General features: G+C 43.3%; 1 protein-coding gene across 1 annotated transcript in view; it reads left to right on the top strand.

Moving 5' to 3' along the window:
* The window catches only part of THSD4 (thrombospondin type 1 domain containing 4), an 898,709-nt gene that overhangs the window by 259,782 nt on the left and 616,162 nt on the right, over positions 1–22,765 (top strand). Inside the window, exon 5 of the mRNA XM_088445395.1 lies at positions 16,754–17,186. Coding sequence (XP_088301521.1) covers positions 16,754–17,186 — 433 coding nt within the window. The remainder of the gene's footprint in view (positions 1–16,753; positions 17,187–22,765) is intronic.

The following is a 22,765-nucleotide window of genomic DNA, read 5'->3' as shown; positions in this document are numbered from 1 at the left end:
TTAGGGGTTGGAGTAGAATTTTACGAATTTTACTCCAATTGCCCTATAGTAACTTTAGGTGATACTAAAATAATGTGAAAAGGGTGTGAAAACACCCCTTTTCACTTTATTTTACTAAAAATAATGTTAATAAATAGAGCCCTTTGTGTCCCGTATCATGGCTAGAAAACAACTTGTTAAGCAATGAGCAACCTTATTGTACTTTTTTTGCAGTACATGAAACACTTTCCCCGTTGCACCCACTATTTTTACACTGCAGTGACTATATTATTGGGTAACAAATGGTTAAAGCAGGATGAATTTTGTCGGCAGTGAGAACCATGAATAAACGTTTGTATTTTTGGTATTAGTGGAACCCACACCACACTCATTAATCGATGACGTGTCCGTTTCCTTTAAAATTATGAGAAGACGTCAAGAAAAAACATAAGATAGAAAACGACCTGTGCTGTTATTGTGATTAAAGACTTAAATATTTGCCAATTTAACGTTTTGATATTTTTGCATAGTAATGATTTAGGAACTTTCTTAAACGTTTTAATTTTCAGTTACGATTTTGTCACCAATTAGGGGTGAGTTTGTTCCATGAAACTCGTATGCACACACACAAATGCGTGCACCTGGGAAATGCGAGATCCATATAGAAATGCTAATTTTCAGTAGTCACGGCTAAGGTGCGAAAATTTTCTACAAAATGTGACCTGGTAGAAGTGCATTAAAAAGGAGGGAAACCCTGGACCCCAAAAAAGTGACATCTGAGATAGCAGGACCATATACAAGACAGTTGGTGGCCATAAGGAAAATACTGGAGGTTTTTAAAAGGTGTAAAATGCGTGATATTTGTTTTTTATATTTTATTAATGGTGCAAACATTAAAGGAAGAAAGTGTTTTTCAGCAAGTGAATGTCTTTCCAGCATTTTGGGGTTCAGAAAAATGTCTGTATAGTAATTTTTCAGTGTTTTTATTAGAGATGAGCGGTTCGGATTCTGTGGAATCCGAACCGCTCCGAACATTGGGGATCCGAGTCCACCCGAACCCTGTTCGGGTGTTCACCGCCTGACTCGGATCCCTGTTCGGGGCCGAACGGCGGCCGCCTGATGTCGGATTCTCACTAGAGAATCCGACATCAGGTCTCCTATTGTGTAGGGCAGAGCGCTGTGATAGCGCTCTGTCCTACACAGATACAAACACACAGCCGCCAGCGGCAGCTGTGTGTTTGTTACAGCAGCCAATGAGAGTCACACAGACTCTCATTGGCTGCTGCACGGAGGGAGCCGGCTGGAGCTCACACATGATCTCCGTCTTCCGGCTCCCTCCGCAGTGTGTGACAGGCTCAGCAGAGCGGACGGCGCGGGAGCGGGGAATCAGGAATCAGGTAAGTTTTTTTTTTTTTTTTAACTTGTGAAAGTTGTGAAAGTTGTGCAAGGGCCGGGGGCGCTACTGGGGGGGGTCTGCTACTGGGGGGGTCCGCTACTGGGGGGGCCATACTACTGAGGGGCCTGCTACTGGGGGGGCCATACTACTGTGGGGGCATACTACTGGGGGGGCTTACTACTACTGAGGGGGCCATACAACAGGGGGGCCATACTTCAGGGGGGCTACTACTGGGGCAGCCTACTACTGAGGGGGGCCTGCTACTGGGGCAGCCTACTACTGGGGGGGCCATACTACTGGGGGGGCCATACTACTTGGGGGGCTGCTAATGGGGGGCATACTACTGGGGGGGCTGCTAATGGGGGGCATACTACTGGGGGGGCCTGCTAATGGGGGCATACTACTGGGTGGCATGCTAATGGGGGGCATACTACTGGGGGGGGCTGCTAATGGGGGGCATACTACTGGGTGGCATGCTAATGGGGGGCATACTACTGGGGGGCATACTACTGGGGGCACTGTATAGGGGACCCTACTACTAAGGGGACTGCATAGGGGGCACCACTGCTGGGGGCATTGTGTAAGGGACACCGCTACTGTGGGCATTGTGTAAAAGGGGCACTACTGTGGACATTGTGTAAAAGGGGCACTACTGTGTGTCGTAACATAAATAAGAGACACTACTTTATGGTGTAATGTGAATCAGGCCCTATGTGCGGTGTAATGTGAATATGATTGTGCACTGTGACTCTTTGGGCCGTAGCCCACTATGTAAACAAGTACTGTGACTCTGCTGGCCGTACCCACTGGGTGGGTGCACTACTTTTCATTTCTGCCACTGCTGTGTGGCAATGTGTCATAGATGTGCTTTATACTGTGGTGTCTGTGTCATTGTGCCGCTGCTTTGTCGCTTAGTAACCAGTCAGCTCACTGCAACCTTTGGCCAATAATGTTGAAAACAATATTATAAGCTGTGATATTTTTGTAAAAAAAATCCAAATCCAAATCCAAAATCCAAATCCAAAGCCAGTCACCGCAGTTTGGCAAATCCAAATCCGGACGATGAATTAGAACCAAATCCAAATCCGGCAAAAATGGTCCGGCGCACATCCCTAGTTTTTATACAAGTTTGTAAAGAGTTGAAATAAACACTTTTGCCTCTTATCTGCAAGTTCTAAACCCCCTCTCCCACCAATACAACACTTCCACATACCTGTCCCACATCATTTACACCTCCACATACCTGTCCCACATCATTTATACCTCCACATAACCTCTCCCACATCATTTACACCTCCACACACCTGTCCCACATCATTGACACCTCCGCACACCTGTCCCACATCATTTACACCTCCACATACCTGTCCCACATCATTTACACCTTTGCACACCTGTCCCACATCATTTACACCTCCACATACCTGTCCCACATCATTTACACCTCCGCACACCTGTCCCACATCATTTACACCTCCGCACACTTGTCTCATCATTTACACCTCCGCATACCTGTCCTACATCATTTACATCTAAAAATACCTGTCCTACATCATTTACACCTCCGCATACCTGTCCTACATCATTTACACCTCCATATACCTGTCCCACATCATTTACCCCTCCACATACTTGTCCCACATCATTTACATCTTCATATACCTGTCCCACATCATTTATATCTCCACATACCTGTCCCACATCATTATACCTCCACATACCATGACAGATGGTAATTACACTACAAGAGCAAAACACGGTACTGTCTCTTTAAATGCTTGCTACCTGTCTAACTAGAGCTGGCCAGCTCCTCCTCTAGGTGACTGAGAAGCACACATTTATTTAGTGGGAGCCTGACAGCTCTTCACGGGATGGAGCTGGGCCACTCCTCCACACAAGATACACAACCAGAGGGTGAGAGCCGCAGAGCTGTTGACACTCCTCTGATACATATATATATATATATATTATAATATGCAGTGGCCCACCTATGTAATTATAGTTTTAGTGACCTGGGCCTACTGCCCAGTCACTCTCTAGGGCTCAGTGTCTCTTGCCCAGGGTCTTACAGGTGGCTCAGGCTATATGCCTGCCCATTTCAGGGGCACAGAGAAGGAACTTGGGCTTAATGCCCAGAGTCCCCTTTTTTTGCAAAGATGCCTTAGGCCTATGGTCCTGCCTAATGGTGGGCACACACTTTCAGTGATCTGGGCCTAATGCCCAGATACACTGTATTAAGAATTCAGGCCTGCCTAAGGAGGGGCTCACTTAGTGGTCTGGGCCTAATACCCAGGGCCACTTTATATCTGCCCACCTACTTATTCAATTAGTGACCTGGGCCTAATACTCAGGTCACTCACATCTAATTGAAGCAATTACCTTCTATTGGGCCTAGTGTTCGCCTATCAATGGCACAAGCCGTGTCCAGGGCCTAATGCCCAGAACACTTTATTATAGGCACAGGTCTAATGCCCACCTAACGATGGCACAGGCCTAAGGCCTGACTTTACCCCAACTGGCCTAGTGCGCAATGCCTGTTGGTCTAGGGAGGGGTTAATGGTAGGCCTCACAGGGCGCCTACCTGTATTGTGAAAGAGGCTGCGGGGGGGGAGCTTCGTTAGCTTTTTTACATTCCACCCCCACAGTCCTCTCCTGCATAATTCTGCCATCCTGGCCAGCGGCGCTGCCTCTTCCTTTCTTTTTCCAGCCGGCGCCGCCGATCTTCTTTCACGGCGTCTTCCTGCCTCTTCTGTGGCCATCGGAGCTTTTGCCGCAGCGCTGCTCTTCTCTTCGGGAGGTCTTCTCTCCTCCCTATCCGCCGCCGAGTTGAGTTCTCCCGCTCTAATATAAGACGCTGTGAGTGGGCGGGGCTATGATGCGATGAGCTGCGATTGGCCTGCCATGGCTGCCTGCTGTTGACTGCTGGACTGCGAGCTGTGATTGGCTTGTGGTCAGAGCCAAACACCCACCGTGCCCAATGCTTCCACCACTTGACCAGCGCTAGGAACAGATACTCCTTCCCAGCACCGGCTTCCCATCGCCTCCACTGACCCGGCGCTGGGAGCACAAACAGTGCCCCAGCGCCAACCGCTGATGTGTCCCTCAGGGAACATATCACCACTTGCCCCTGCAGCTGTGCTGATGCTGGGATAAGCCACTTGATCCCAGCAAGGCTTTCCACCATTACAATCTGATTGGTTGCTATAGGCAAAATCTCCACTTATAAAAACCTGCACTTTAGTAAATATTTTCCCAAAAGTGCAGTCCCTGGACTTAGCAGTTAAAGATGTCTTCCAAGTCTACTAGTTGTCTTCAGATGTTTTTTTACAATTTATTCCAGTGTGTTTTTAACTTTTATATTCTTCTTAGTCACTGATACAGAGTTGGGCACAAAATGGGCATCATAATTTACACAATAACAAACACGGATAAAACTTCTGTATTTTTGCCACCAGGTTTTATGCCATGAGTATGTTACATAGTTAGGCCCATGTTTTAACCATGTTTATGCATTTGCTATTCAACATCAAGAAAGCAGAAAAAAACATCTCTAATATGGTAGAAACAACCCTGTCTTTTGTAGAAAATCTAAAATTGAACACACACACACACACACGAGCATAACTTACATATGAGAAATGAGAATGTAGCAATCAGTAGCAATGGTGCTTTTGCAATCAGCTAAACACAAGTAATTTTATAGTATTGGTGACATCATTATCATCACATTTGCAGCTGCCCCTGGCCACCTGCAAATAATCCCACTTTCTCCCACATATATGGATTTTGTTGCTGTTCTGCATATGTTTACAATTATGTACTGTAATCTGCCTAAATTAAGCTGGTTCTACACCAGACCAACTTTCCCCCAACCATCCAACATGCTATTAAGCGAGACAGCGTCAATGTGAGGGCCGCTGCCCAGTCACACTATTAATGCACCTAAAGAAAGTTGTCCTAAAATGTGTAACTTTTGAAAGAGATTGCAATTGTTTTATTTTTAAAAAACAAACCAAAACAAAACCTTTTGAATTGAAACATTTGATTATGTGCTAACCCGGGTTTCCGCACAGTATTTGGTTTAGAAATAACTATACAACCAATGGTAGGCCTGCTCCAGAATGAGGCCACAATGTAAAAGCAACATGATTGAAGCTATGAGTGGGCATAATGCCTCTTGTCAAGGAGATACCAAAGCGCTGTAGGACACATAAGAGGTAGGTTGCACCTGCAGACATGATGTTCCTAATAAAATAGGCAGTGCAACATTGTCATCAATGTCATCCACAGCCTTAAACGTTGCATTTGCACCATGACACCCCTGCCATTCAGTTCAGGGCCTAATTCAGAGATGCATGCAATTCGGAATGTGATTGGATCTGGCAATGTTTAGCAATGCATTATTGCCTGCATACCCAACTTTGAGCATTTAGAAGCAATTCAGAGATATACACATCTCTGTTGCTTTTAATTTATGGCTGCATGTGCATTACTGGATGGCAACTGTGCATTTGCATGTTGAAGAAGTGTCCCATGGGAATGTCATGGGTGCTTAGACATAGAAGTGGGTTATTCACAGGTGGATGTATAGACAAATCTATCTTCTTTCAACTGGATCCCCTGCACCAAGTATTTGGCAGGTGCAAATGCAGATAACAGTGAAGACCGCTGCTCACACAAGTGGAGGGCTGGTGGCAGTGAGGTTGCATAGATGCAGCTGACTCCAGATACAGACAGATGTTCACATGGATTTCCAATCCCTGGAAGTGGCCAGAATTGTGACCACTTCACATGTGGCTGTGGTTTGATTACGCCATTCGCATCATGTCCCTGCCCACAATGTAGTGGGAGAATTGCCCACTCTCTGTAGAATAATTTGGAAGCCTGCCAGACGTTCTCAGACAGTAGGCATCTATTGAAATGAGAGCCTAGTCCTGTCATACATTGGAGCTTTGTAAAGGTGCTGACATCTACATATTTTTCAAGGATACAAGCCAAGGGGTAAAGGTTAGAATGTATCGTGTGATGTTGTATTTGTGGCAATGGCATTCTGAGAGTGGGATAGCATCACTTTAGATACTATGAGGGGTATTCAATATGAAACGTTAACTTCACTGTCGAAGTTAACGTTTCATATCGGAGTTTTTACCTGCGTTAAAGTATCGGGCGCGCTCCCGCTTATACCCGTATTCAATATAAAATTAACGAAAACGGGAAACTCCGAAGTTGGATTTGCGTAAAGTTACGAATTTTTCCTTAAAAAAATTGTAAGACCCCCCTAAAGTAGTAAAAACATGGGGGATCACTATGGGTACCCCCGTTTTAGCCTTTAATTGAAAGTCGGGGATTTAAATAGCCGCAGCAGGTGTTTTTTTTCCGACATTGAAGAAGTGATGCAGAAGAGCACTTAGGTTATTCTTTTCGTTTTTTTTAAGTGGTCCCATCAAATTTGGGGTACATGAAAATGGGTACTAGCATATTTTTATGTCCCTAAAGTAAGTTTTTAAAAATTCTGCATTTGTGCACCTGCCGCTATAATTCTATTCTAGAAAACACCTGCCGCATACATGCAGAATAGCCCTCAACCTATGTCCATATTGTTAACCAATTTTTTTCCTTTTTTTTTTTCACCCCAATTTTTAAATTAATTTTTTGGGGTGTCCCTATTTTTTATTTTTTTTGACACAGTTCTTTTTTAAATGTCAGTCCCAGGGGTGCAGGCTATTTTTTTTAAGCCTGCACCCCTATATCCCAATTCTGCACTATTTTTTGACACCTATTCAATGGTGAAAAGTTATCCCCGATTTTTATCAAAGACTTTTCAAAACTGCGATAAGTCTTTGAAATTGAATATGGTGTAAAAGTAAAACCTGCGATAATGACGTCATACCTCCGATATTAATGCAAAAACGATGTTATCGCACCCATATTGAATACCCCTGTATGTCTGTGCAATTGAAAGGGTTAAAAGAATGAACAAGGAAGAAAGCAACATTTGCTGTTATGGAGTATATTGTAAGCTTAAACCAATCTCATGTCAATTTGGGAAAACACAGACGTTGCTTCTAAATATCTTTTTCATGACCAATATATTTGTCCCTTTAACTATTCTATAAATTGATCAGACCACGTTGTAACGATGAATGGAAGATTGGCATAGCGGATTATTACGGTGAGTATAGCCAGACTTTCCCTTGTAGATAAACCACTGTTTTATGTTGCTAAACATGAATCTGAATGTTCTCCCCTGCAGCTTCTGGGGTGATCATCTCCCACATTGAGGGCATGGGAGGAAAGGGATGTGTGAAGGGAGATAGAGAGCACATGGCTGAGACTGACATGACAAAGACTGAAGTATGGCTACTTTCCCACTCTGCACATGACAGCTGTAATGGCAGCTACGACGTAAAGCACGATGAGTCAGACCAGAGATTAAAGACTATCTCCCAGTGTCCAGGCAATGGTTTTGAGATATTGGAAACTCACTGTCAAATCTGGCACGTTCCCAACATCCATCATAAATCTATGCTTGGTGTTAACAGGCTCAGAATGTGGTGGTAGTAATATGTGTAAGGCCCCTTACAGTAGCACTGCACCCTTGTCATAAATGACTAGTTCAAAAAGGCATATAAATTGTGTTTGCATATGCATTCTATAAGTGTTTGATATCCTGTTTATATATGTCTGGCTTGACATGTTGACTTGTTTTGGCATGCATTTGCAAATCCATTGAGAATGCATTGATTCATCAGGCGGCATAGAACTTTCCTAACCATTTCATTTGCCCTTTCAGTTAGATTTAGCTTCTATTAAAATGAATATCTGAAATGTGTGAAATCTCCTCTCCGAGTAGACAATGGTAGTGTTTTTGTGGGGGTAAAGCTTTATTTTGTGTCTCCCGTTCCCATAGTAGAGATACTAGTTGTGGTACTTGAAATCATATTGTTAAAGAGAAAACCAGTCCCCATGCTTGACAGACTAACTGCTTCCCACTGTATCACTAAATATTTTTTTTTAATCTACCTTGATTCACAATCAATGGCAAAGCTAATTCGGTACTTGTGTACTTTACGGACTCATTGTAGAGTCCAAGTGTCCTACACTCATTATTATTATTATTATTATTATTATTATTATTATTATTATTATTATTATTATCAATCATGATAATGTCTAAATCCCCTTCATGGAGAGGACCCTGATGTCATCAGCCAGTGTCCAGCATCATTCCCTACCATCCAAGTGGGCATAGAGGTGGAATATAACCTTGTGGCGAGTGTAGCGAGCTACCGAGCCCGTAGCGTGGTGAGCGCAGAGAGCCAGTGAGGGAACAACTTTCTACTTTAAGTGGGGACAACTTTCAGTCCTTTTGTACGTAAAGTACACAAGTACCATTTAAAACATTCATTGGGGTGTCTCTGCAATGAGTCCGTAAAGTCCCGCTAATTCTTTTATTTTCCCTTCACTCTTAATTATCAGTAGAGCAATTGGGATATATCAAACAATTACACACACACACACTGAAAACATATACAGACAGACACTTACACACAAAGCCTATACAGACACACTTATACACACACAAAGCCTATACAGACACAATTATACACACACAAAGCCTATACAGACACACACAGCCTATACAGACAGACACATACACACAAAGCCTATACAGACGCTCACTTATGCACACACTGAAAGCCTATACAGACACACACACATTGAAAGCCTATACAGAGACACACACTTACACACACACACAAATGCAGCCAGCAGCCCCCCACATACAAAATGAACCACCCACCCTACCCTGGCAGTTTAGCCATCCAGTACATCCCCCCCAGCAGCAGTTTAGCCATCAGCCTCCTACTACCTGCCCCAAGAACTTACCTGTGGTGAGCAGACATGGAGAGCGCTGGGTAGGGAAGAATCACTCCTCACCCAGCGGACGGCAGCTCTAGTCCAAGTCAGGAGGAGGATAGAGCTTGGTAGGAAGTCTGCCTAGGAGGGGCAGGCAGCCAAGCCAGCACAAGGTTAGCAGGCACACTTGCCTGCTCGTTAAAGGGCACTCAGGACACAATGGTAATGGGGGAGGGCATGTGGGTACTATGCCCTTGCAGGTGGCGCCCCCCACTGCAGGGCTTGCCATGGCGCCCAGGGCATATGCCCCGCTCGCCCTGCCCTAGTTATGCCACTGGTCTTGTTACTGAGCATGGAGATGGCTATCCACAGCCTCTTGCTCACTGAGTGTCTTCCCAGCATGATGGCACACAGGCTGCACACCAGAGTTCCCTCCTAAACAACAGTATGGGTGCAGCCATGTTGGACCATGTGACCTGATGCTCTTCCTCCACTCAGAGCGCTGCTCCTAGACCAGCTAATCACAGCATCCAATCCCTGGGGATCCTCCCCTATAAATTCCATTTCCAGACTGGCCTCTGTTGCCAGTACAACGTCACTTCTTGCTGACGTTACAGCTCAGTGCTGAGTTCCCAGGTACTCTGTATCTGAACGGTCCCAGGGCCTGCTTCATTAAGGATCGCTAATTCGTTTTCAGCTCCGTAATCGCACGCAGGTCTGCTGCGAAAATATGCTAATGAATGCTATCTGAATTCTGTCGTACTAACAGGATAGAGACGCCCACTGCCTCCCACTACCGCTATCTCACATCTGTAATACCTTGCACACCTCCATGAACATCGGTAACCTCAAGTACCATCAGCCCCTCATGCAGAATTACAGTAGCCGTGACCCTACTTAGAAATTGCTAACCTCGTTGCATGCAGTAAGTACTCAAGCTGTGTATGCAATCGTACTGGCTAATTTATGCAAGCCCATGCAATGGCGTTCAAACAAACAGACACGCCTGCGTTTCCCTGACCACTCCCCGGTCACTACACCCAAGCGATCACTGCCTGTCAATCACTCTGCGATGGCTCTCCGTGGTCTGTGTGATCACAATGCAATCACAGTGGTGCCTTCGCGCACGTGCATTGCGATGCATACGTATGCGCAGTATGCAACAATCGGCCATCTGTGTACGCTTTAGCAATAGCGGTCCTTAATGAATCAGGCCCCCAGTCAGTTCCTATATATGGTACACAAGTCTCCTATACCATCTTGCACAACAGTCTGATTTTTACCACTGAGACTTGTTCTTAGTCTTACAGCCACCATCGGTTCCAGCCGATACCTCCAACATCAGTCTCAGCCAATGCTTCCAACATTTGACTCATATTAAGTTCTTCAATTCATCAGCATCGGTTCTAACTGATAAAGTTAATCAATTCATCAACATCGGACTCTTATGAATTAAGGGGGTCATTCAGACCCGGTCGTTAGCGCCGATGCACTCGGACCGGGTCGATGGCCCCCCCACAGAGCATGCGCACGAGGTGCCGTCGTGCGCATGCGTGAGACCCGCTACGACCGACAGCGCCGGTCGTAGCGGGTCTCGATCCAAAGGGGGCGAGCTGTCGATGTTGATTGACAGCTCGCCCCGTTTGGAAGGCGGGCCGGGGGGGTGGCAGCCCAAACGGGGGCGTTCCCATGGGAACGCCTACCGTTTGGGGGCGGCCCCACTGACATCACTAGTGATGTCAGTGGAGAGCTTCCGGCTCAGACAGAGCCGAAAGCTCTCCGTGGCTTACGACAAGGGAGACCCTACCCTAGGGTCTCGTCGTAAGCCCCGATGGTCTTGACCATCGCGACCATCACCTTAGACGGTCGTAATGCTGTGGGTGTTAACCCACAGCCTTACCACCGCAAAGGAGGATGTCTTGAAAATTCAAGACGTCCTCCCCTCATTCAGACCGACCGCACGCTCTGTGCGACCGGCTCTGAATGAGGTCCTAAGGTCTTCAATTCATCAACATCGGTCCCACCTGATCAATTTCATCAATTCATTAATATCAGACTCATATCAATTAAGTTCTTCAATTTTTCAACATTGGTCTCAAACTGATCAAGTTCATCAATTCTTCAACATTGTATTCAAATCCATCAAGTTCTAAGTTCAAATCATCAACATCGTTCTCAAACCGACGTGAGTATAACACTGCTCATATCAGACAGAAGTAGGACTTATGCAGCAGAGGTAGGAACTAAAATAAATTACTTAGACCCGCAACCCATGTAGTCTACTAAGACCAAGGTAGTAGATCCAGATGACAAACACACACCAGAAGAGGTCAGGCCCTGGGAACTGGAGAAGGAAGGATTGGAGATGTGTTAGTTGTCAATGTCAAGGGATACAGAAAATACAGTGTTCAGCAACAGAGTAATAGCAGGCAATAGCATTCACACAGCAAAAGCTCATAACGAATACCTTGCTCATTAGTAGATATGAGGTCTACAGATGAAAGCACTAACCAAAATCCTTGTCCAACTCCAAATACAAAAGGTTTCCTTGAATCAATTGTAGTGAAACATTATGCCAATGCATATTGATGTCACACTTGCCTGAACATAATGCTGGGACGTTTCATCACAGAGATTGCAGCTTACTGTTCTATCTCTCACAGTACCCTCCATAGACATGGAGTGCTTTAAGCAGAAAATTTATCTGGGTTAAGTAATACATTACTGTAATGGGTCGGAGGCAATACGGGAAATGTTTTTTAGTATGCCATTCTTGGAGCTGCACTAAAAGCATTTATTACTGGGGCTCCATTATGGGAAAGTCAGGCTTCACTAAATGACTATCATGGAATACAGCTTTAACGCTCAAAGAACTAGGCCAAAATTATCCTGACGATTTAAATATATAAAAATAAACAGTTTGTGTGTTTAGGGGACCTTTAAAGTTTCAGTTATATTTATGTTAGCCTGTAATTTTAAGTATGCCAATGTATGCATTAATTGAATGGAACTCCCATCGGACTCCCATTAACTGGAAGCACAAAAGTAAAAATATTATAACCCCCTATGGGATCACATATTGATGAGTACAGTGCACCTTGATCGGCAGCATTTTTGTAGTCAGCACAAGAGTTTTGCATTTAGTTGCATTTCTCATTGGGCATACAGGACTTTATAATACTCCAATAATGCTAGCAGATCACATGTAAAATTGCACATGCATTTTGGATCCATTTAGGCAAACTCAGTTTTAATTTCCATGTGTGCATAATTCTATTTAAAAATACACATTTTCTCATTGGATTACTTTATTCTTTGTTTATTTTTACCATAGTAATAAGAACAATGGGAAAATCATTTACTTTCTTTGTAATACAACATTTCACTTTGACAAACCCAGATACACTTCCAGTGCTTTATAGGAGAGACATAAAACCTCAGTAATGAGCATTACTGTCCCACAGCATTTTCATTGCAGCAGCTGAACTTGTGGAAATTCTGCAGGAGGGATGACATAAGATATGATCTGACATGGCAAATCAGCACCTTACTTCACAGATCTGAGCCTTACAGTGATTCATTATGGGGCCCAAACGACTATGAAACCTAAAAGAAAACTCAAGTTCTCGTCAGCTTGGCAGCTCTTCAGAAGATTACAGCGGGTGTTGTAATACTCTTCAGTGTCAGTTTACTTTTCTACTAGAGGGTTTCCTAGTCATTACTATAAATGTTAGAGTGGGCTGGAAATGTTCTGTGTGTCAGAGGTACAATAAAGTTTTTTTTGCACCGACACTACAGGCAAAGCTCCAAGGCCATTTAATTGGTCAGGGACCAATTAAATCCTTTATAAGACCTAATTAGACCAGAGCAGGTCACCCTGTAAATTTAGTTTTGGATGAACATTTTTTGGATTTTGGATTACCTAGAATATAGGAACACTTCATTAAAATAATAATAGAAAAAAACCCACATTATCTGAGATTACAGAATCCTTTCAAACAGATATGTCCAATAGGCAAATATGGAGAATTAAATTAAAGCAGGACATTTATATTTTTCTTACATGCATTTCCAAGGTAGTGTTTCTCGTACAGTTTAGAAAGGTCATTGGCAGTATAGTTCTCATGTACAGTAAGATTGAATTTGCACAGCTGCCTTGGCTAGTGTTTCCAGTCGCATCCATTGCATCTGATCTACGGCCTCCATTCTTGGAGGGTAATGTGACTATTTTGTGATAGTCCAATTTACGTTAATGGAAAGCGGAAAAAAATGCATTTTCCGTTTGGCAAATTCTGCACACTCACGAATGTGAAAGAATCCGATGTAATCTGGTTCTGATAGCTTAACTCGTTGCTGTCCTTTGTTTATGCCAAAGAGAAAGGGGTTTATGTAATGAGCTGCAATTTGTCAAAATCAATGATTTTTGCAGCAAGATTTAAAACCGCAATTTTTTTGGAAAGGCAAAACCCATCATGTTGGGTATATTTTCCAACCAATCACATCAGGTTTTAGCTTTAAAATAAGTGCTAGTTTCATTCCTGCTTCAAATATCAAAGAAAATCTAAGATTTTGATAAATGACAGGTCATAAATAATAACTCCAAAAAAGAATTAATAAAACTAATACCTTATTATTGCATAAGATAAGGTGTTAGAATTAAATCAGTTGCTTTAATACAGACAGCAGTAAATTATATGACCTTAATATATATGAAAGGGTTTGCACTATTTAGATAAATACCATCAATAGAATAACTGCAGTATTTATACTAAACTAAATACAATATATCCAGCATATTGCTCTCTTTCACCCCTGTGCAGAATGATGTCATGTTAGGAGGGGGGATCTCAACTAAGCAGACAGTGACTGACAACTCGCCAGCCAGCCTTGCTATGCAGAAATGCACAATGTGAGGATTTATATTCAATTCATATGTAGGGGCAGGGCCAGTGCTGTCACAGTTACTGAAAATTCAATCAGCTTTTTGACCTGTATCAGATCTCATCATGACTGTGTCCTAAATATGTGGAAGGAACTTCCTATAATGAAGTGGTGATGCAATATTTTACTTGTCTACAGAGCTCCAGTGGGATATTAGTTTTGGTACTCAGTGGTCCTCTAATGACAAGTTGTGCCAACAGCCACTTTATACAAACTGTGTTTGCTATTTCTTCATTACTTTAAGTGAGTCATTTCTTAAAGTATGTGGTTAAATTGACATATATTATATCTAATTTTGTAAAACCTCACCATCTTCACAAATCTTCTATTATTAGATACTTCCTAGGCAATGTACTGCTGACAGCTGCATTAACAAAGATTGAATTACTTAATAGTACTATTAAACGTAAATTGTAGTCCATTATCTTCTGACTGTACTTCACATGTAAATATTTTATGCTTTATATTAGTACTTTCTCTGAATGATGTAAATGTAATGTCCTGATAAAGCAAAATCATTGTGGTAGAGTGTTCAGAACAGATGTATGCTGACTGTTAACTGTTTTTAAATATGTGAATTAAATTTTTTCCTGCTGAGTATAGCATAGAATTTAATATGTAACGATAACTGCCATTCTCCTCCCCTTCATATGACTGCCATTCTTCTCCCCTACATGTGGCTGCTTTTCTCCCCTGTATATGGCTGCTGTTCTCCTCCCCTGCATGTGACCGCCGTAGTCCTCCCCTTCGTGTGACTGCCGTAATCTTCCCCTGCGTGTGACTGCCGTAATCTTCCCCTGCGTGTGACTGCCGTAATCTTCCCCTGCGTGTGACTGCCGTAATCCTAAAATTGTGGGCTCTTATAAGTGAAGAGAAAGTAGTAAGCTATTTTGCAACAATCTATTTAATTTAACATACGTTTAGCTTGTTAGAGTGTAACACAGTTCATGCTGCACGTGTCATTGGTGTTATACTGTACAACGGTTTAGATGTCCAGGGCACATAACAAATTTCACTGTAATAATGTTAGCTTGTTGACTGTAATGTGTACAATAGCTATCAATATAGTAATTTGTAACAATGTATATTCCGGCAATATCAGCCTGTTAGCATTGATTGTATACAGTTTTGCCTGGGGACAATCTAACCTATTAAACAGTTAATAACACCGTGCATGCCGTTACCTAGCATCCAGTGTCAATTTGATATAATCATGATATAATAACTGTCGACATTATGAATGTTGACATTCATCTTGTCTGCATTGTCTTGGACTATCCATGCAAGAACATTAACGGTGGCTTCAGAGAAACTGGACCTGCATATAAATCTGAGCCAGTAATCTAATCAGTAACTAGATGCTGTCCCCTTTGCCTAAAAGTCAGTGGCTCATGTTTTAAAAATAAATAAATAAATTTTTTGCATTGTTCTTCCTATTGATATAAATAATTGCAATATGATTTCATGAAGATGCATCTAGACCTGTTGCCCTATTTACCCAGTGCGAGACAAAAATGGCAGGAGAGGAAAGGGTTATTTTATTATTTTAAAATGCTTTTTCTTAGTTGTACATCTGTGAGAAACATTCATTCTATAGAGAAAACTTTGCAAGAGAGTGTGAAAGACCACTGGGCAAAAACATGTATGGTCCACGGTTACTGATTTATGGTGTATACATTGATAGCACTTCGGAGCAGAACCCCAATATCTATAGTTTAGTAATATATATTGCATGTATAATGGGATTGCTGCACAGTGGGCAGCAGTGCCAGTGTCCCAGAGAGGAATACATTGGGAAACTGTATACTAGGCACTACAGCGCTATAGACTGTCTATCTTTGTGGGAGCTATATATTAGCTATCTTTTTACTTAAAGTTACTGAGTAACTTTATATAGGATGCTATAAAGTATATTTCGTAGATGTTCAAGGGACTCCTACTGTAGTAACATTAGGGGGCGCATTTACTTGATCAATGGTTGGAAGAGTTTTGTAGGTACTTAGGTATTTAATACTATCAGTTGGCAAATACTTTATATAATTTTAGGGATCAGAATGCGCTGCACACTGGGCCTTTTTGTACATAGAATTTTGGAGAGTGTTAGTACTGTATATATTACCACTTGAAGGTTACTTGCAGTAGAACTTGGTTAATTTCTGATTGATCGAACAAGATACAGTATATGCAATGGTACAGTAAATGATGCTTTAAAGAAAAGTCAAACCAATCTACTGTTCGTTATTCTCCTGATGTTTTCTCTTACTGTATAAAAAAATAATCACAAATAAAAGAGAAATTAACTACTCTGATTGATGAGAAAATGGAAATACATATTTATTTAGGTCTATCTTGATTTTCAAAACTGTTTGAATTATCCAATCAGGACTATAAAAATGTTTTTTCAGTACCTATCTGTATATTCACTTTAAGATGTGCAGCAGCTGTTTGTCATGCACTGTGAGTATACGTTAGCTAAAAATTATATACAGTTTATGGTATATTCAACAATAGTAAAAATAGCGTTAGGTGAACTTTTTGGTCTGTGCACAATTTACATTATTGTTTGTTCCAATCTAGAAACAGAACAAGAACTGCAATCAGTCCGGGATCATACGGATATGGAAAGGTTCCTTATATATTACCGCTACAAAGCGATACAGGTCAAGATTCCCCAAGAAAAAAGAGACAGCTGCGTCAGTCTAGGAGACAGCCTACACAAGAGCAGATTGCAGCCAAGAACCGCTTCTCCAGCATACCATCAACACATCTGGGTAACATTTACCAAGAAGTGTATCCACCGGTCAGGTCTCAGTTAGAAGAACCTTCAGTAAATCATCGGCTGCCTTCCTTTTCACAGACTATACCAATATCACAGAGTTTATTCCCTGATGCATCCCGACAGGGCTCTACATCACTCAATCTGCACCGAGATAAACCACCAGGACAGCATGGAACTACAGCCATCTCCTGTACTGGAGCATACAAACAGTATAAGCTGTGCAACAAAAATGTAAGTGCAAAATACTCATACTTTATGTATAATATTTGTTTTTGCAGAAGTGATCCACGGTTGTTGTATGTCTGTTTCTATGCCACACCATGATACCATTAGTTAACATTCTCTGAACAGCATATCTATAAAAATCACCATACCCTTTGGTATTATGGTATTAAAGCAGGGTAAGTTACACCATCACCCCATTTGCCCTTGAAAAAGTCCCAAAACGGGGACGATACGCGTTGGGACCACCAGGAAATTTGTGACATTGACTTTAAAGATCTGAACTTTTTTGTTGATAGCAGCAACACACAGCTGCTTTTTTAGTACAAGCCTACAATAAAAGGTTTTTATTCTGATAAACATCAGCTCCATAGTCACATTATTTAGCCTCATATGCATGAAGTTTCAAGTCAGCAAGCAGGGGGACCAGCAGAAGCCACTATTTGGTGAGTACTTTCCAATCTACTAACAATCTGCATATATAGTGTCCAAGTACCCTGATACTGCACTCATTTCACTTTGAGGTAGCCATGATGTTATAAAGAAAGGAGGGAAGAAACACTCAGAGACTTCCTGCATACAAGGACAGCTGGATCACAGTTGTCTATGCGTTTATTTCACCACCTATTGTACACACTGCCCAAGTTATTGTCCACCTGGTGTAAGAACACAGAGTTGTTGCATATTTCACCATCAGAACACACTGCCGAAAGCTATTGCTGAGCTGATATAGGACTGAAGTGCAAGGTCTTTTTGAATTATTAAGGAATATCCAGCCTACAGATATTGCCCACCTAACATAAGCCTACTAGGAACTATACACAATCATTAGGACGCTCTATAGATAGACCACGACATATATTAGGACGTGAATAGAATACTTATTGCAGTACCATAGAGCGCTTAGCTTAAATTTTTCTTCACAATATATTATGGAGCTTGCAGTCTTCTCAGAAAATAAAGGCATTGCTGCACCATCTTTACCAGTAAAGTGATATTAGTAGAACGCAGTAGATCCTAAACTAACATGAGTGCCCATAAATTTAAAATTGCTCACCTTCCTAACCTGGTTGTCGTTCAGTATCAACGGCTGTAGACTTTTTCCTTGAACGCCTTAAATAAATGATGATTTCCTTTTATTTTTGATGTATTAAGTGACAAGTGGTTTGTCTCACTCCATTTAGTCAGGAGCTCGACCTCATATCTGTATACAGACTCATAGCCCATTCCACACAGTAATACAGCAATTGATAATCTGGCACTGTATGTCCCAACTGATAATGTGACACTGTGCTGTTTTCAACTGGTACTATGCCACACATTAATGGTCCCATTTCATTTTACAGTAAGTAATACACCAATTGATAATATCCCACAGAGTAATGCTCCCAACTGATATGTGAAACCGTATTGACTCCAATTGGTAGTGTGCCACACATTAATGGGCCAAATTCATATTACACAGTAATGCCCCAATTGATAGTAAGCCACAATATGTTTGTAATGGGTTGGGAGTGTGGAATTTAGCTATGATTTCATAGTTAGTCACCACACCAATTATGAGAAGCAGAGAATGCTTCCTTAATCTACCACCCACTATGGTAAGAAGCAGGGGACTCAATGCCCAAAAAGGGCAGGGGGTAGTGACAGGGCCGGATTCACTGCTAGGCAACCTAGGCAGTGGGCCGGACCCACCCAAAATCCGGCCCTGGAAAGTATATGCATTTTGAGCTGTTGCTGCTGGCATCGTCCGGATGCGAGAGGATACACACACAGCAGTCAGCTCAGCAGCAGCACATCGTCCAGAGCCCTGTCCTTACCAGGTGGGCGGAGGTGGAGGCCAGGGCTGGCCCTACCATTAGGCAGGGTATGCAGCCGGTTGAGTACACCCCATCCAGGAGCACTGCTCCGTGAGGATGATGTGACATCATCAAATCACGTTGAAATAATACTAGGAGGCAGAGCCACTCGGCTAAAGGATCCATGCCAGCAGGACATGTAAGTTTGCTGGAGCTAGCAGGGAGGGGAGAAATGTGCTATGTTGTTCTGTGAGAGGTGAGGGAAGGGGAGGGAAGAGCGGTCTGAGCTGTGAGGGGGCTGTGCTAAGTGGAGAGGGGAAAGGGGAGTTTGTGCTGTGAGGGTAGGGTGGCCTGCTGAGAGGGGTCAGTGATGTGAGGAAACGGGTTGTGCTGAGAGGGGAGAGGGGTCAGTGTTGTGAGGGGGGATGCTGAAAGGAGAGAGGAGTCAGTGATGTGAGGAAAGGGGGGTTTGTGCTGTGAGGGTAGGGGGGGGTCTGCTGAGAGGGGAGAGGGGTCAGTGTTGTGAGGGGGGTATGTACTGAGAGGGGACAGTGATGTGAGGAAAGAGGACTCTGCTGTGAGGGGAGAGGGGGGGGTCTGTGCCGAGAGGAGTAAGTAATGTGAGAGGAGAGGGGTCAGTGACGTGAGGAAAGAGGCGGTATATGTCAGTGGGGCCGCTCCCAAACGGCAGGTGTTCCTTCGGGAACGCCTCCGTTTGGCCAGCCACCCTCCCCACCCCGCCTACAAAACGGTGCAAGCTGTCAATCACCATAGACAGCCGCCCCTTTTGTAGTGAGCCCCGGAGCGAGAGAATTTATCTCTCGCTCCGGGGCTTGCGCACGGGCAGTGCGGCCGCTGTGCGTGTGCAGGGCCTCAGCATCGACTTGCTTGTGAGTGCATAGGCGCTCGCGAGCAGGTCTGAATGAGACCCTGAGTCCCATATATAAAGAAATAAGCATCTAGTAGTAAAAAAATATTCAATTATTTATTCAATCATTTTCCCTAAAATTCTTTTTACTGCCTTATTGGGGCATTACTTATTCTAAAGAAGTTACAGTATGATGATAGTGGCACATCAGGGCTGTCTTTATTTCATCTGTCAGTTTTGTATTTTATTTATTACATTGCTAATTTTATATATTGAAAATGTTTTTAGGGCACAGTATAACTGAACCTACGATGATTATAGAGGCTGATGTAATTCCAATAACATGTAGGGGGGTAGTTTGTGGTATAGAGGGTGGATGAAATGCTTTCTATCCTGATAAGAAAAATCAAAACAGAGCCTACTGAATATTTTCTACCTCTTGTTGACAGTCTCCCTTTTGGGGAGTGAGGTTGGCTGGTGAGGAGCTGGTGGGCTTTGCACACTGGCAATCTACCCACTGGCAATCTAGCATCTTAAAACACCCTGATAAAGCTACATACATAGTGGGAGGGGTGGGGGTGGGGGTCACGCAATTAATAAACTCAAATAAGTTAAAATGTAAAATCTATTTCATCCTTTTTTCAGCAGTTGTTTTTTTCTGACAAAACTGGAATGTCTGGTCCACCAAATCTCTCTAACTATTCAGAGTGGCCCACTCAGAGTAAATTTTCAATACTATAGGGTAAGCTCTAATAAAGAGAGCGGTTTTAAGAGAATGTTTAAAGATTTGAAGGCTGTGGGAGAGATTGATTATGGATATTCCTAAGGAATCTTTTATGCTTGTTGCTAGTGCTCTCTCTTTTTTATCACTATGCTATGTTACGTATATATTACTAAATGTGTCAGTTAAAATGAGCAATTTATAGAAATGCACAATTTTAGTACTTGAATCATCAGACCAATGTTCCATTCCTATCCACCGTATTCATCCGCATGATGACCACAGCTGTTTGTAGTACTAATAGGGTTGTCATCAATACTGTATGAGTAACAGATGTTGCACACTTATGGGCAGTGGCAGATTCAGAGGGGGGGGGGGGGGAGGCACAGGGCCATGTTCCCCCCTCTTCATGCATTTAGGGGACATTTTTCTCTTCCCTTGATGAATAGCTGCATGTTACACATGCATTGCAGAGCTCTGTTTGCCCTGAAGGAATGAATGCCTTGTCCCTAAGGTGGCCATGTCTGACCAGTGTCCTGCATTATTGTCAGACTGGCCCAGTACAGGGATCTTGGAGGCCCTGCTGTCCAAGTGTCCAGACAGGTACTAACTGCAATGCAATTACAGTGATGAGATGTGCCAGAACTCATCGTACCGCTGTCCATGTAACTTGCTGACTTCCTGGCAGCCAGATCAGCTCAGCGGGGAGGAGGTGTTGTGTGTCACGGCCGGGTGGCATGATGTTGCGATTGTATCACCAAGGCCTGGCCCCTTATGCTGCGATTACCGACATTGTGAAGCGGTCGTGAGGCCACAATGATGCAGTTCAGCATGAATTATGTCATATGCTGCCCGAACTGCATACTTTTGTGTAGTGGATGGCTGGGGTGGGTGGCAACCGACTCTGGGAGACTTGCCCACTATTCCTGGCGTCCGGGGCAGCATTCAATTTTCGTGAGCCTCCCGGCCATTCCAAGAGAATAGGTAAGTTTGGTATGACAGAGCTAGGACACTAGGAAGAGATGCCCAGAGTAGAAAGTAGCAGAAAAGTGAGGAGCGCATAGGAAATTAAGGTTAATTATTGTGCTGCAGAGGTCTTCAGAGAAAAGGGGGAAGGAGGGTCTGGAGAGGACTGGGGAGATGGGAAGTATCTGACTTGCTAAATCTTTCTAATTGTAACAGTGACATAGGGGGATATGCATTAACAATGCACTGTATCCGGCACAATTTGAAATTTGTACCCAGGGCCAAACTGGTCATCTGGTTATGGCAAATGCCAGAAGGGCAGATGGCCAGACAAGCCCAGAGGCTGTGCTGAGACATCATGTCACACAGACGCCATCCCCGGACGCAGACAGACGTTGGCAGCATCAGTGCTCTCCAGGTGCGTGCGGCATTGGTGTGAAGTGCGGAATCCCTGAACCTCGAAGGGGGCAGCAGGCGGGTAACAAAGTTAGTAAACGTAATTTCACCACATCTTGACTCCCTACCTCCAGGAGCTGGTGTACAGTATATCCCCATGCAGAGGCATCCTTTGGTGCTCTAACTGCCAGAGGACTAGAATTCCCAGCATGCCCTGTCCGCCACTTTGCTTTTACTGCACTCATTTTTTGATAAATACAGTGCAGAGCGTTCCAGAGAAGAACAACCCCATTAGCTATTGCCTTTTTTTTTAAATGGATGTGTAGAATAATGGCAAATAAAGGGTCATGCAGCGGCTCTCTGATGGCAAATAAATAGGCATGTGAGGCCTGCGATTCATATCCTTAATATTCCTTCTGTCAGCTTGTGCTTTAAATGCCTAGGCTGATTTTTAGTCCCAGACCGGCCCTGCTTGTACCAGTATACATATGTATTTGGGGAACCGGGGTCGAGTAAATGTCTGTCCGAGTAGTGGAAGGTGTGTATAGTATGTAAAGCTGGCAGGCCTGAGGAGACCTCTTGACATGTAGTCAGTTGCTTCCCTGACCAGGATTCGAACCCGGGTCTCGACAGAGAGATGGCGGATAGTACCCACTAGACTTCCAGGGACGTCGTTGTTGTTAATGGTATGATGTATGTAGCAGAGAAGAGTGTAGCAGTAGATAAACCAGGCTGAACTGGGCTGTTACTGGATAATAAGAAAAGCATGATTCTTACTTGGGTCTGTAGTCCAGGACACTTGAGTGGCAGATCTTGGCAGAAGGATTTACCAGCCTTG

Source organism: Taudactylus pleione, unplaced genomic scaffold, assembly GCF_031769625.1.
Source record: "Taudactylus pleione unplaced genomic scaffold, aTauple2 ptg000019l, whole genome shotgun sequence".
Classification (NCBI taxonomy): domain Eukaryota; kingdom Metazoa; phylum Chordata; class Amphibia; order Anura; family Myobatrachidae; genus Taudactylus; species Taudactylus pleione.
This window is presented reverse-complemented; position numbering and strand designations above follow the sequence as displayed.